This window comes from Ceratotherium simum, chromosome 16 (genome assembly GCF_057802395.1).
Source record: "Ceratotherium simum simum isolate JZ-2026a chromosome 16, ASM5780239v1, whole genome shotgun sequence".
Classification (NCBI taxonomy): domain Eukaryota; kingdom Metazoa; phylum Chordata; class Mammalia; order Perissodactyla; family Rhinocerotidae; genus Ceratotherium; species Ceratotherium simum.
This window is the reverse complement of record NC_141915.1, coordinates 2,746,514-2,762,641: the sequence shown is the minus strand read 5'-3', so window position 1 is coordinate 2,762,641 and position 16,128 is coordinate 2,746,514. Positions and strand designations below refer to the sequence as shown.

The 16,128-nt window shown below is 38.9% G+C and overlaps 2 protein-coding genes across 35 annotated transcripts in view; one reads left to right on the top strand and one right to left on the bottom strand.

Moving 5' to 3' along the window:
- Positions 1-15,949, top strand: part of TTC19 (tetratricopeptide repeat domain 19) — a 49,774-nt gene extending 33,825 nt beyond the window's left edge. For 4 of the 5 annotated variants that reach the window (XM_087440370.1, XM_087440367.1, XM_087440373.1 and 1 more), the window contains one exon: positions 15,510-15,949. In XM_087440370.1, the coding sequence (XP_087296496.1) occupies positions 15,510-15,934 (425 nt within the window). In that variant the 3' untranslated portion in view covers positions 15,935-15,949. The remainder of the gene's footprint in view (positions 1-15,509) is intronic. The other variant, XM_087440369.1, reaches the window with a different exon arrangement.
- Positions 1-16,128, bottom strand: part of NCOR1 (nuclear receptor corepressor 1) — a 156,256-nt gene that overhangs the window by 3,192 nt on the left and 136,936 nt on the right. For 27 of the 30 annotated variants that reach the window (XM_087440338.1, XM_087440351.1, XM_087440348.1 and 24 more), the window contains 7 exons: positions 14,594-14,722; positions 13,982-14,139; positions 13,602-13,825; positions 10,714-10,854; positions 8,488-8,630; positions 3,583-3,636; positions 2,859-3,080 (listed from right to left, as the gene is read on the bottom strand). In XM_087440338.1, the coding sequence (XP_087296464.1) occupies positions 2,859-3,080; positions 3,583-3,636; positions 8,488-8,630; positions 10,714-10,854; positions 13,602-13,825; positions 13,982-14,139; positions 14,594-14,722 (1,071 nt within the window). The remainder of the gene's footprint in view (positions 1-2,858; positions 3,081-3,582; positions 3,637-8,487; positions 8,631-10,713; positions 10,855-13,601; positions 13,826-13,981; positions 14,140-14,593; positions 14,723-16,128) is intronic. The other 3 variants (XM_087440341.1, XM_087440345.1, XM_087440346.1) reach the window with 3 other exon arrangements.

The window sequence follows — 16,128 nt, the reverse complement described above, 5'->3', positions numbered from 1 at the left end:
ATTATATGATGCTAAGTGAAAGAAGCAGAATGGTAGCATGAAAAATCCAGATCCTAGTACCCAGTGAAGTAAAGATATAATATTTAAAAGAAAGCCAGGGCCGGCCCCGTGGCTTAGTGGTTAAGTGCGTGCACTCCGCTGCTGGCGGCCCGGGTTTGGATCCCAGGTGCGCACTGACGCACTGCTTCTCTGGCCATGCTGAGGCCGAGTCCCACATACAGCAACTAGAAGGATGTGCAACTATGACATACAACTATCTACTGGGGCTTTGGGGGAAAAAAATAAATAAGTTATAAAAAAAAAAAGAAAGCCAGAATTTTCTTGTAGCAACTGAAACAAAAAAGGGGTATGTCCTCATGCCATAAATTTAAAAACATGTAACCAAGGAACTAAAATTTCTGGAACATCATTTCTTTCCTGGCCTTGGAGCACAGAAACTACAAGGAAATTGAAGCAGGTTGACAAAAATCTTAAATCCTAACTACCTCCTCCCCCACCAATTCAGAAGCAAACAGAGTAATTAATACACCACCCCAAGGAAATAGTACGTCAAAGGAAAAAAACTAGAACAGAAGCCCCTTCTTGGCACTCCTGGACCTCAGCAGAAGTTTGGCAAATCTTGGTGGCCCTTTCTGTTTTTTCAGGCTCGGTTTAGTTGGTGACCTCAGCAGTTCACCGAAGTGTGCTGCCCCTGACTGGGCTCTAGAACAAAACATTAAAAAGATCTCAAAAGAGATCAGAGCCCAGGTCACCAGCAAACGTTTTCCTCCGCTCCAGCAGAACAAAATCACCCTGCCCCAAATCCTTCAGGGTACAAAAAAAAAAAAAATGAGTAGAAAGAACTTCTACCCCTCGAACTACATGGAAAGAGAAGAAATGCACTCCTTGGTGATAACAAAGAGAATATAATAGAACAAGTGGAAAAGGTGCTTCGTATACTGAAGAAAACTTCAAAATATAGGAAGCCAGTTTACAAAAGTAGCTCAAAGAAGAGATAACCAAGAAGAATGGTGAAAAGGCTTAGAAAATAAAATACAGCAAGGATCAGAATAGACATAAAGAAAAGGGAATTATCAGTACAAAGGAAAAATCTGAGATACTCAAAGTATAAGAAACAAAAAGAGATCAAGATGACTAACCTAATTAGAAGATAACAGAGAGGACAAAGACTGTCCAGCAAAAAGATAATTGTGTTTCTGAAATGGAGAGCCAAACAAAAGAAATAGAAAACAATTAAAAGGAACATTTAATAGAACATTTCCCTGAGTGTAGAAATCAAACTGCAGATGCAAATGCTCTCCTGTGATCAAGAAAATCTGATACAGAATGATGAATACCAACACATACTGATGGTTAATTTATTGAAATTGAGGAAAAAAGGATTCTTTAGGCAGATAAATTGTCACCTGTCAAAAAGGGGGGCGGGGGATGACACATCTGGCCTTATTTCTTAGACAACAATGAATGCCAGAAAAAAATGTAACTGTCTACAGGATGTTTTGAAAAAAGTATGTGTCAAGAATATTTTAACCTGCCAAGCTGTCATTTCAAATATAAAGGCAACAAGAAGACATTCTCGAGCATGAAAGATCTTGGAATACAGCACCCTTTTGTGAGAAAACAGAGTGTGAAAACCTTACCAAAAAGAAATGCCATAATAAAAAGATTACACAACCAGGATAATTGTAATTGTGTAACAGTCACCAATATTATAAACCTTAAAATACACACACACACTTAAAATCAATAAAAACCAGAAGGTAAGAGCTTTCTGCTCATTTGAAAACAAATGCTCATCTTTCAGAGCAGGAAGTGAATCTATATTTGTCCTAAAATTAATATATGTAGGTAAAAATAAATAAATAAAAACCCCTAATCTCTTTCATCTTTTTCTTAACCTAAGTGAGATCTTCTACCTGACAATTACAGAGGAAAATAAACCTAAACTAAACCTGAAATATTCCTGACCTTCAGGTAATTTTTTAAGCATAAGAGTTCACAAAAGATTAAGGAAAAAGGTTATATTTAAACATTAAAAGCTTACACTCATGGTTTTTTGTGTGCTGCCAGCTTTTAACAGGATGTCTAAAATGATCTCATTCTAATATCTATCCTTTTATATGTGTCTAGAGAGACATGTCTGGAATGATGATTATCAAACAACGCTAGCTTTCTTTTTTTTTTTTTGGTGAGGAAGATCAGCCCTGAGCTAACATCCGATGCCAATCCTCCTCTTTTTTGCCGAGGAAGATTGGCCCTGAGCTAACATCTGTGCCCATCTTCCTCTACTTTATATGGGATGCTGCCACAGCATGGCTTGACAAGCGCTGCGTTGGTGCGTGCCTGGGATCTGAACCTGCGAACCCTCAGGCCGCCGCGGCAGAGCACGCGCACTTAACTGCTGCGCCACCAGGCTGGCCCCTTACACTAGCTTTCTGGATGATGTGATCTGAAGGGTTTTTTTTTCTTACTCTTTCTATGGCTTAAAATTCTTTTATATTGAGCCTATCAATTTTATTATGATAGTAAGTCACTTTTATTCAAAAGCAGAATTTGAAATTGTACTTGTATTACAATTACAATGTATGCATACAGACAAGGACTAGATGCAAACAAAAATAAAAACATATGCTGAAGGAGTGACATTCTGGGTAAAAATTTTCATCCTTTTACATTTCTGTTCACCTTACTAAAACATCTGAGCAAGTTAAAACAAATTTTTTTTTTAAGTAACTAAAACCCTCAGAGGTGACTCTGAGCACATAAATGAAATCTCCTAGTGATGCATCAGAACTTGGTAAATAAATTGGCTTTTTCTTGGGAAAGGCAGTAGAAAGGCACTAAAATGAAAACTTTACCTGAATGAGGTGATGGGTCCCCTTCCTCTCTCCGTGTCTCACCACTGGTCACAACCGAGGTATTGGCACCACCAGGCACTACTCCCACAGTTTGGGAGAGGACAACTCCATGATCCTCAACTTTATCATCAAAGCTTCCCATGAGAGCCTTCCTGATAATATCTTCTAGACCGAGATTACTGGCAGGATCAGCAAAAGAATGACCTCTAGAGCTAACTGAGCCTGAAAGAGACAACCATAACATTTCTGCTTATTTCTGAGAGGTAGATCAGGAAATACAAGTGAACAGACTGCCTACAGTCCTTCAGGCTACCGCATACACACAGCACCTGGCAAGTTGCCTGAAACACCACTGAGAAGCCCACAGAGCAGCCATCTAAGTCAAAATAATATCTCTAGGAAATTTATTTTTCTTTGCTAAATGAATCAGTGCCCCACTTGTGTTAAAGTTACTCAACAGTTTCCTTCTCTTTTCAGTTCCCTAGTTTCTACGCTGTTCTTTAATAGTTTTGATTCTCTTTATTCATCTTTTCAACAAGTATTTATTGAATCTCAATTCACTTTTTATTGCTCTTGACTATGTCCTCCCTGACTAAATTATGAGCTTTTATTCATTTTTGCATACTGGCGCAGTCCCCTGATATGCAGTCCATACTTAATACATATTTGTTGGACTGCTACACTACCAATTTCATATTGACAAATAATGTATTTTGAATCTTACCTGAGGTAGTGACTGCTGGCAGATTAAAGATCTCAGTTCCTGGCTGAGCAGCTGCTGTATTTAAACAAACATTCAAGTTAACTGAGATGTGAAAATCATGTACACTGAAGAGAGAGTCTCAAAAAAAAGTTCTACAATAAAATTAACCTTTTTATTTTCCATGATCGCAACCTTATTTTTCACCTGTTACGTGAAGATAAAGTAAAAGAAATAATTACGTTTTTAAAAAGGAAATCAGGAAATAAAAAATGAGGTGACGAAGGAAAATAGGAACAGGTGTAATATAACCCCAAGGAGGGAAAGAAACTTTGCACTGCTGGAGACGCACAAATAGGAAGACAAAGTTGCTCTCAGAAGAGGAATCCAGGCTTGCCAGAGAAGAAACCTTGGACTCTAAGATGACCCCTACTTACATCGGCAGGTTTGAGGCGGCCTGAGATTAGATCCAGGAGAAAGACACCTCAATGAAAAGTATGAAAATGACAAAGTATTTCCCTACCACGGTTAACTGGAAACTATTCTTACATTCCCAGATGAGACAAAGATTCTGCCTGTTGATTCCTTTCATTCCTGCTAATTGTGCAATTTGTAATTTGCACAGTTTGAATGACAATAGCTGAGACAACCTGGCAACTACCTATATAAAGCATTGTGCCAGAAATAGAAGGAATTTGGGAACATAAATGGTGTTTTCATCACATCTTCCAACTTGATGCTGAGAATTTGAAAGAAAGAATATAGGTGGCTAAACAAATGATGTCCTAGAGAATGTGGAGAACGTGGAGTTTGGGATGAGATCGCAGAAGGATGGACTTTTACCTAGGGATGAGAGCTATCTGTGAAGATGGGGAGTGCATGTGCCTAGAAGCTAACTTTCTTGATCAGGAACCTTTAAACTGGCAAGAGGAGGAGAAGAATCTCCAGGAAGAACTATAAAACAATGACTACAGTTCACAGTCTTCTTACTTATGGGTCAGGTAACACTTATGGTAAATAAACTGAACCTAAAATAACACAAAGTGATAAATACAGCCTTGTAATTATCACAGAAGTTTGTGCAATAAGACTCATTCATTCATTTTCCAAATATTTATCGAGCAATTATTTGGTTCAGTCATAATAAAATAACCTTTCTGTTGATCAAAAATTGTCAGATGAAGACAGTTTCATATAGTTCAACCAGTGATAATACTAAGAGGCTGTACTTACAGTGCACTCCTTCCTTTACCTAGGGAGCTTACAGTTCAGTGTGGTACCTTCTGAGGCCATCAAATCTGATTCACCTGGGCAGCTCAGTAAAACTGCCAATTTCCTAGATCCTGGGGCCCTATGATTCATCTATTTAACAAGCACTCCTGGTGATGGATGGATGGATATTAAAGTTTAAGGACCCCCGGTTTAAAACAGATGGGCAAACTTACGAGAACACGATAATTACTCAGAAATGAGGAGAAAGGAAGATAGATATATGAGAGCTGTTTAGGAGGCAGACTTAACAGGAAGAAGCAGCACCATCAGGAGGTGAAGAATGAGGGATAGGGAAGATTGCCAAGAAGGTAATTAGTGGAGCCAACCATAAGGTAAAGGTGGTAGGGAAGGAGGAGGAACAAATTTCTCTGTGTGGAGAGGTAGAAAAATGTTAATTCAATTTTAGACATTTAAAGAGCCAGTAAGATATTCAAGAAGAAATGAGGTCTGCCAAGATACATAAGCAGAGCTTAGTAGAAAAGCTGAACTCCAGATATAAGTTTGGCAGTTTTCAGCACCCAGTTTAAACCCCGAGAGTGGATGAAATGACTCAGAAATTATAGTGCATGAGGAGAAAACTGGGAAAACCAACATTCAAGGGCCAGGCAAGGCAAGACTGTGCCTCTAAGGATAAGAAATGGCCAAAGAAGTAAAGAAAACAACAGGAGAAAGTAGTATCTGAAAGCCAAGAGAGGAGAGTATTTCTGGAAGAGGAAAGTGGTTCACTAGTGTCAAAGGCTGCAGAGAGCTCAAATAAGCTTTCAAGCCTTAAGGTCTTTGAAGAATCAAGTCACTGATGTCCTCGGAGGGGAACACTGAATTGAGAGACATGAGTTGAAATGAAGCTGTCTTGGTTGATGATGGCTTTCATTTCTCAGTTCTGCTTCCCTGTGCAGACTGAATGTGCCCTCGGGTCCCATGAGCACACTCGTTCCTTAATATAATTCCTTAATTGTCCCTTTCCACAATCAAAGAGTTCCTGCAATCACAAACAATCCCAGGGGCTGGCCCTATGGCCTAGTGGTTAAATGAGGCATGCTGTGCTTCGGTGGCCCGTGTTCAGTTCAGGGGCGCAGACCTACACCACTCGTTGGCAGCTATGCTGTGGCGTCAGCTCACACAGGAAACAACAGAGGAAGGGCCGGCCCAGTGGCGTAGTGGCTAAGTTCACACTCTCTACTTCAGTGGCTCGGGGTTCGCAGGTTCAGATCCCAGGCACGGACCTGCGCACTGCTTATCAAGCCATGCTGTGGCAGGCATCCCACATATAAAGTAGAGGAGGATGGGCACAGATGTCAGTCCAGGGCCAATCTTCCTCACCAAAGGGAGGAGGATTGGCAATAGATGTTAGCTCAGGGCTAATGTTCCTCACCAAAACAAAAAACAAAAACAAAAACAGGAGGATTGGCACAGATGTTAGCTCAGGGTGAATCTTCCTCAGAAAACAAAAAGAAAAGAAAAAAATCCCAGACTAAAGCAATTTTGTTAGTACCTGCTAAGCTTAAGACATTAATAAATTTTATCTTCTCTTAGAGTTAGGTACTTACTTTATTATACATTTTTAGAGAGTAGAGACCATCTGTCATTCTAAAAGCACCCAACATAGTACCCTGCTCAATAAATGATTGTTGATTTAGTGAATGAGAGAGCTACTGCCTAAGGACAATGGAAAACATTAGATGAAAGAAGAAAACTATAAAGTAGGCTTATTCAATTTATACGTGGCATTTACCTGTCAAGAATTTTTTTCCCTAAAATAGCAAGACAAAGTCTAGAGAGGATGAGTGCAAACCACACAAAAGTGAAACAACTGGCTGCTCTAAAATCTGTATGTTTCCATGCTCCAACAGATCCATCTCTGGGTTCTGAAAGAATCTGAAAATGAGAGCACTATATTTTTGTTGGTGACATTTGAGGAGGTGTAAATAACAGATGAAACCACTGAAGACTGGAGACAGAAAAATGTAATGATGACATTAAAAAATAAAAGAAGAAGAAGAAGAAAGGATATCTGTAAGCCTGATAGCAATTCTGGTCAACATTCTAAAATATTTATCTTTTAGATGATTTGTTGCCACTTAAAAAGAATCTGGTAATTAAGAGCTAGGATAAGTTCACAAACAGTAAGTGACACTGGGCTCATCCTTTTTTCTCTTTGACGTTCAACCCTTATTAGTCACAAAGTGTCACAGATCCAAACACACATACACCTGGCAGTTTACAGTTCCTAACCCACAATTTCCTTTCTTTTGACAGGGCCAGGAGACTAGTAGATCGTAGATCACAGAAACATGGCAGACTGTGGTATACCTAGATTTCTGCAGGGCATCCAACAAAGTCTCTCTGTATCACTGGATATACTTGAGGAAAAGACGGATAAGACTGAGTGATAGTGTGAGTGTACTGAATAACAGAATGCGAGCAAGGCTCAGATTAATGCATGCACATCAACCCAAAAGAAAGGTCTGGATGCCACAGAGCTTTATCCTATTGGATAAGCAATCTGGTAGTGATGCTATGAGTACAGAACTGTTAGAATCTAGTTAGTACCTCATTAGAAGCATGGACTCTGGAGTTGGAATGCCTAAGTTTGAACCACAGCCCTGTTACTTACTAATTATGTAACTCACACCAGTTAGTAAACCTTTCTGAGTCTCTGTTTCCTCATCTACAAAATGGAGATAATTATAATAGGTAGCATGTAGGGTTGTTGTGAGGATTAAATGAGTTTATATATATATAAACATGCTTAGAATGTGCCTAGAGCACAGTAAGTACTAGAGCATAGTAAGTGCTATATATATAACTGTTTGCTACCATCATTATTGGTGTTATTAAATTTTTAGATGGCGAGTTTATCAGATTTTCAGATGAATTCTGGATGACCGAACTGAGACCCAGAAAGACACTGGCAGGGTAAAAAGTAGTTGGAATGGTGCAAGCACAGACAGCCTCATCCTGTACTTGGCGCTAGTAATACAAAAGTATAGCAAGGGAAAGGGATGGATCAAGAGCAGCACATCAAAAGAGACCTTGATATTTATATTGATACTATGTGCACTATAACTTAACCGTGTATAGGTTGCCAAAAAAATCCTAATACAACTTTAGACTCCCTTAATAATGAGGAATTTAGGACAGATCATACCACACCACTCAGGACCTACTGAAAGGCTAAGCTAAATAAAATGCTTTTAGTGGAGAGCAACTGAGACGGGAGAACCACGCCGTATGATGAAAAACTGCTGAAACTGGGGACGTTCATAGAGATAAGACTCAAAGAACATGACTTGTCTTCAAATAGCTGAAGAGATGTCATGTAGAGATGGCCGAAAATGGCTTATCAATATGGATAAAATGAAGACCAGTGGGTAAAAAACTATGAGAGGTAATCTAGCCCCACATAAGAAAAAAGGTTCCTAGACTCAGCATTGGTCCAAAGAGAAAATGGACAGCTTTAGGAGGTAGCAAGTTCTTGCTCACTAATAGGAAATCTTCATGTTCTGGCAGACATTTGAGAAGGAACTTTAGGATCAGATGTGGTTAGATAGATGCCTATAAGAGCCTTCAAACTCAAGGATTACACGAGAGGCAACATTGGAGATATCATTATTAATGTATGTTTTATTTGGGGTTCATGAAAGAAATCCCACTTACCCATATCAGAGTCACCTCCACCAGAGGAGTTCAACTTACGAAAAATCTCTTGCTTCTTTGATTTAACCATGGGTGATGTGTTTTCAAGCTTGGTGAAGAATGAAGGCAAGTAGCTTATACTCCCTGGTGAGCGGGAATCATTCCTGTTAGGAACACAGTTATGTCTGTTATCATCATACAGGATTGGAGTACACTCCTAACCTTGGGGACTTTCGTATCAATAATAATAACAGTCATACAGTATTTGGGAACACTAGTACCTCCCCAATCTTGTGTTTGTGGTTACAACCCTAAGGAGCAATATGTGACCATAAGCCAGTTACTACATCACATTTGAGGACATAGTCAAATACGTTAACACTCAAAGATGAAACCATAAAATAAGCACTGGAATGGGGATAATCTAGAACAGAGATTCTTAACAAAGAATGAATAAGCAGCAAATGAATATTAACAGGAAAACTCAGAAATAGCTTATTATGATGCTGTCTGCTGAACGGCACAAACATTGATATATTTATGGTTACCACATAAACTGGGAACTAAAAGCAGAATTAAGTTTAAGTAAAATGAAATTAAAACTAATAGCATATTTGCCTATAAGATAAGCAAGAGCTCACATCTAAGCAATCAACAATTGGACTTGAGCAAAATAGCTACAGTATCGAAATAAAACTGTCTATTTGTTAGAATTATTTCAAGCCTCCTACCAGATGAGCTGAGTTTCATGTAAAGGGTTTCATATTTCATTGGCAGCTTCCTATACTAACACATTTAAAAAAAAGAAGTTTTGGGGCCGGCCCGGTGGCGTAGTGGTTAAGTGCGCTTTGGTGGTCTGGGGTTCACAGGTTCAAATCCCAGGTGTGGACCTACATACCACTCATCAAGCCATGCTGTGGCAGCATCCCATATAAAAAACAGAGGAAGATGGACACGGATGTTAGCTCAGGGCTAATCTTCCTCAGCACAAAGAGGAAGATTGGCCAAGGGATGTTAGCTCAGGACCAATTTTCCTCACCAAAGAAAAAAAAAGAAGAAGTTTCCTCAAGACCAACAAGGATCTAGCTAGAGCCAGAGATGATAACAGAGAACATATGGAAGGCTATTGATAACCTAATCTGATCATGTGGATTCATTCATTTGTCATTCAAACATGAGAATGCCTACTACATGCCAAGTAAGATAAATAAGGTGATAGGTAGAAAAATGAATAAATCATGGTCCCTGTCCTCAAAAGAATCACAAACTTAGGGGAAAACGTGTAATGTATAATTAAATTTAATATCATTCCCTTTCCAAAAATGGATTTTCTTCCTCATTTCATTGAAAGGTACCAACATCTATTTGGTTGCCTATAAATATATACAGTAAGGAAATAACTTACAACACATTGTAAGAAATGCACTAACAGTGTGGAGTGAGACAGACCTTGGTTTAAAGCTGGACTCTCCCTCTGACTTTATGTGACCATGGGCAAATCATGTATTCACCTCTCAGAGCATCAGGGGAGGGTGTTCCACACCAAGAAAACAACGTGAATATGAACTGAAAGGAACTCAGGGAACAATAAACAACGTGATGTGGACAGAGAATGAAGCGTACGGGTGAAGTGGCAGGAAATGAGATGAGTAGCATGAACCTGATCATAGAGGAACTCTAAGGCCATGCTAATGACTTAGTGCTTGATTCTATATGAGTTTTAGAGAAATCACTCTGGAGGAAGGGGACCAAATGCCAAATCACAGGCATGTAATCCAAATGGGAATAAAAATCTAATTATGCCTAGAGTTGGGTCAGGGTTAGAAACTGGTAAGAAAAATATGTAACAGCAGTTCAGCACAGGTGCTCACTGTTACTTCCCTTCCATATATAGTCCTCAGGGCTTGGTACATGGTGAGCATTCAAATGGTGCCTGGATCATTGGGTGACCATACAGACACAAAAAGTCTTTAAAAAAAATCTAGAAGGACGTAATTTCAAGAAGAATAATGAACAATTTTCTTCTATAATCTATTTAAATATTACAATTTTTTCATTAAAATCCACTAGCATTAGATAACTAGGAAAACAGACTAAATGATCCTCTGAGAGTCAGATCCTGACACATAACCCAAAAGAGAAAAAAGGCATTGACTTAAAAACCGAAAGGCACTGTGCACGCACGTGTGCACACACACACACTTATAAATGGGAGCTGTCAGCTAGCAAGTGCACCTCACTCCTCACCTCTGCTCTGCAGGCTCTGCTCCTCTCTGAGACAGTAGCAGCATGCTGTCCTGTTTCTCAAGCACAACTGGAACCTGGGGTGGGGAGATGGGCTCGTAGGCCTCTGAAGAGACATGACTTCTCTCCGGGGATTTTCCAGGCCTAATATTGTAACATATGAAATATTAGATTGTGCTCTGAGGGCTCACCTATGGCTTATCCTAAACAGAAACTGGTTAACTCATTACTTCATTCAAGAGAAGGAATAAAAGCTGCCAATTTCTATCATAAAAAAAGTTGCCTCACAGGGCCGGCCCGGTGGTGCAAGCGGTTAAGTGCGCGTGCTCCACTGCAGCGTCCCAGGGTCCGCCGGTTTGGATCCCGGGTGCACACCCATGCACCAGTTGTTAAGCCATGCTGTGGCGGCATCTCATATAAAGTGGAGGAAGATGGGCACAGATGTTAGCCAAGGGCCAGTCTTCCTCAGCAAAAAAGAGGAGGACTGGCATCAGATGTTAGCTCAGGGCTGGTCTTGCTCACAAAAAAAAAAAAGTTGCCTCAGGTATTCACTGTATACCTTGTTACCAAAAAGAGTCTGCTACTGCTGCTTTATCCACGCGTTCCCAGCACATTTGGGGGTCCCATCACAAATTGGGAGTCACATCACAAACAGCACCATGGGACAGGCCGCAGCTCAGGCTCCATCGGGAGGACATGGTGTTCTTTAGCATCAAACCCCACCATCCTACCCTTGGCCAGCTACTCTGGTGAGCCCTCAAGGGTTTTACTGCTGATTCTGAGTCATGATTTACCAGGTCTTTTCCCATTAAGTCAGAAGATAAAGGACTTGAGTACTAAACTGAAACCTAAGGAGTTTGTCAGGTGAGTCAAGAAAAGTTCTAGTTATATCATTTTAAGGCTGAGCAGTTCTCTGCAATTTACTGTTCTTCCTCTAGATACCATGTTGGTAAAGATAACGTGAGATAAACACACTGTTTAGACCAAAAAAAGTTTTTGGTTTAGTGATTATACATATTAAAAGCCACCTGTGACTTTAACATCTGCTTTTATTACTATTATAGTTATATATATATGTATTTAAATAATTATAGCTATGTATGTATATATAATAATATATAATATATATATAATTATATATGTACATTTATAGATATAGATATGTATGGATATATAATATATAAATATATAATTATATATGTACATATCTATAATTATATATATAATTTGTCACTTCCTTTTTTAATCAACCCCATCCAATTCTTAGAAGTGGTCATTTTTGACCATTTTTCTTTTAGGTCTTTGGTGGTTACCTCTAAAACTCTAAATAATCTTATACCTTTCTTGATTTATCAAACTTGAAACAGTATCTATTAACTCCCTTCCATGAAAGATGAAGAACTTGACTATTTTCTGTATGTTTTTGCCCATTTTATTTTAATCTTTAGTTTGTCTCTTTTAACTTTACATAGCATATTCAGCCATTTTTATGTGATTTACAGCATTTACATCCTGTTATATAGAACTCCAGAAAAACTCCTCTGTGTTTTGCTTATAGATTGAAAAATCAATTAATGGTGTTTTACAACACTATGGATTGTATGAACATTTTAAACTATAAAACCAATGAAAGAAATGAATTCCTCATTCAAATGCACAGGTGTAGTGATGTAGAAATTACAAGTGAAAAAGTCAAATGGATTTTCTTTTCATAAATGCCATCAATTGCTCAAAATCTGCCACGTAGTACTTTGCATCTGGAATGGACCATGACTCCGGTATACAGTTTTCTGTTCTCCTTTGGTAACTGAGTTTATTTTCTTTTTTCAGTTAAGAGAACGTGTTTTTGTCTTATCTTTAAGATAATCCAGCTTCTTGAAATGATTATGTCCGAGATTTGCTTCAAAAGAATCCAGTTTGAGGATGGGGCAAGTGGGGATAAAAATGAAACAAAATTGGCCCCATGCTGATTACCAAAACTGAGCAATGGATACGCAGAAACATATACTGTTCTATTATTTTTGAAAAATTCTACAATAAAGTTTTTTTTTTAATGAAGACCATTCAGCTTTTTAAATACATTATTCTTACTTTATGTTCTTTGCTAACTTTGAGGGGTTGGTAGGCAGGCTGGAGAATCACCTCTGCTATAAATTTCTTTATCATTCTCTGAATTATGGCTTCCACTACTTTGGTTCATCCGTCCACTGTGTGTCTTCTAGATATTTGCCACAGTCTTTGACCTGCTGATATCCCAAGTCTTATACAAACCTCAGTCATAAAAATTCTCAGCATTTTTATGAATTTTATGAATGTCTGTACTGCTTTACCATAATTTAACATGTACCAGTGCTTAGTCTACCACCTTGAATCAAAAACCTTGCCTCAATTTTCTAACAATGCAGCCACAGAACACTGAGTAAGAAAATGAGCTCTTTACCAGATGGCCCTGCCATACAGGTAAAATGTGTTTTCCCTCATGGTGCCTCTACTGGCTTCATTTTCATTATTTACTGCCAGCTTCCTAAACATCTATTTCTGCTGACTCAACAAAAACCACTGAGAGAGAAAAACATTTTTATGATTCTGAAGGCCCACTCAAGTGTCCCTATACTACTACCAAACTACACATTCTTTATAACTGTCTTAGCAAACCCACAAACAGAATATAGCATTGAACTTTTGAATACACATTAAAAAGATATAGTACCTGTTGCCCCGACAGTGGACATTTCAAGAATAATATACAGAGGGAAAACCCTCATTTACACTTTCCACGGAATGAAGGTAGATAAGCTTTAGGTGTAAGAAATGAATCCCCTATCTTGTAGATATATTCAAATTGTTTTACTGTTGTGAAATTTACATATGGTTTGAAATAAAGGCCATACCTTCCCCTGGATTTGTCCACAAGATTTTCTGGAGAGACCCTTGAACCTGGTCTTTGATGGTGGACAGACTGAGACTGGGATTCTGGGCTGTAACGATTTGATGTTTTAGTCCTCACAGGTGTAGACACCAAAGCAGATGGTGAATTTTGGAATGTAGAAGTGGGAGGCTGCTGGGGAGGCTGCGAGGAAACTTGATTTCTAGCAAAATCTTGTGTGATAATTTGCTGTGAATGAGAAAAGAAAGAATTGGTTAAACCCATTAAGTACTTGCAAAAATATGTAGCATAAAAAATCTAGACATCTTTATCGTGATTCTATGTGAAATGTGCCTTCTGCATGATCAAAAGAAGAAAAATTAGTAAGATTAATGAAAAACTTACACAGATGTGATCAGCAAGTGTGATCAGTCGATGGGTCCTGGGCACTTGCCCCACCCCCTCGGCCGGTGAAGAAGGGGGCAGCTGCTGCTGTGGAGATGGTGATTCCTGCTGTGGTCGATAGTGATGTAATGGTCCTTCATACTGTCTGGTGGCTTCATCTAATAGAGGACAGACAGATGTCTCACTCCAGGGATGCCCCCGCCTTTCACTCATTATCAAAGATTAAACATAACTCAGAGGAACACGTGAAAGGGATGTGGTACATATCTCTAACCAGAATTCATATCTTAATTTTGAAGAAAAAAATACTTATTCACTGACAGATATCAGAGGACTAGTATAGAATAAAACGTGAGAGCGTAAGTAGGCAAACAAAATTTATATCAACTATTTTCTATATCATTAAAATATAAACAGAAGAATAATCAATAATAGCTTAAAAATCATTTTTCATTAGTGCAATTTTAGATGTTTCTAAAGCAGGCTCATATAAGATTACTCCAAAACAAAACTAACAAAAGTTATTTTTTAACATGGTCTGGACAGGTAATTAGAAGCAAAGGATAAATGCAAATATGAAAACATGTAAACTGGTGGCTAAAAAAGACGTACTTTCTGCTTGATTTGCCTTAACAACCTCTGGTTGATAGGCCTGTAGTTTCTCCTGGGGCAGTGCAGGTGAACTGGCAGGGCTTATCACCTCAATAGCATCGCTAGGTGTTTCATACCGGTGAGAAGATACTTTAAAAAAAGAAAAGAATCTTTTAAAACTAATCCTCTGAAAAGTTTCAAAAGTCCAAGTTCTTCAAACCTATTTGTTGCATATTTCATTTTTTATTCTCAGAAATGTTCAGTGGCACCCCAGGTTAATGATAAAAAATGACAAGCCCAAAAGACTGGTATCAAAGGTCCATAAGTGCTGCCTTGGTGTTCCTAATCTCAGTAGGGTACAGGATTTTCTGAAATTTTGTAAGCTCTAAGACCTTTAGGTGAGGCAGAATAGAGAACAGACTTGTGACATTCTTTTGGCAGCTGGAAAAGAAAATCACCAGGAAACATTCATCAGAAGAAATTAAACGAGAGAGTAGATTCTCAACAGTTCATTGTTTCCAATAATTTCAATTCTGTGGGACAGTCACCTCTTAGAAAAACTTTGAGGCTACAAAGCTGCTTCATTGCTATCATGATTTTAAAGCTACAGATTAAGTAACACTATATAATGAATCAAATCACTGGAGTACTACTGACAAAAATTACATAATCTTTTAGCAACATGTTACATTGTGAAAATAAACAGAAATGGTAAGGAATGTGCGAAGGGAAGCAAATTCACTCTGTTGGCAGAAAGGGAGGATGCCCACATTAGAGAAGGGCCCCCTCTAAAATGCAGTTCCCAAGAAAACTGAGGGTCTATGCAGTAGGTAGCTTTTCACAGTCCTGCCATGGCCTCAGAGCTGAGGATGGGCGAGAGGCAGATGTAACCACCAGTTCAGGAACCTTCTGACTTCAGTGCTCTTTGCATTTACAGGCTGCACCGAAGAATGTGAGAAAACTGCTAGAGGCCTGAGTGTGATCAGTCAATGGGTCATGGACACAGGTATAGCAGGTGGGAATGAACTCTACTATCAGGCCACCAGCTGTTCCTCCAGTACTCAACTGAATGGCCCTTTCCTCCTACCCCCACATCAGGTCATGGAAGTTCCAGTTACCTGGGTTCCAGTATGCTCTGAACAGAAACCTGATAAGCGCAATGGAAATTATCTTTGGGTGACTAAAATAAATCGCTATATTCAAAGTAATTTATACTACTTTGCAACTTTGGTATCCAAGGGTACTCATCTCTTTTTATGTATCCAACATCCTAAATCTGCTTACCACATCCGATATCAGTCAATAGAAAGTCTGATGCTAAACAGTGTTCACACTGCTCATGAACCCTTCCGGGTAAGGTGAAGGTGCTGTGCTTCACCTTCAGGGGGAGGGAGGCTCTGAAGAGAAAAACTGAAAACCACGCTGAATAACTACAAAGAGCCTGTGGGCTTCATGCAGGTAATTTACCCAGTGATAAAAGAACACAACCACACTCAGAAACAGGAACACTCAGAAAAGAAACCAGACTTTCTATTTTCAGACCTTCTGAAAGTCAA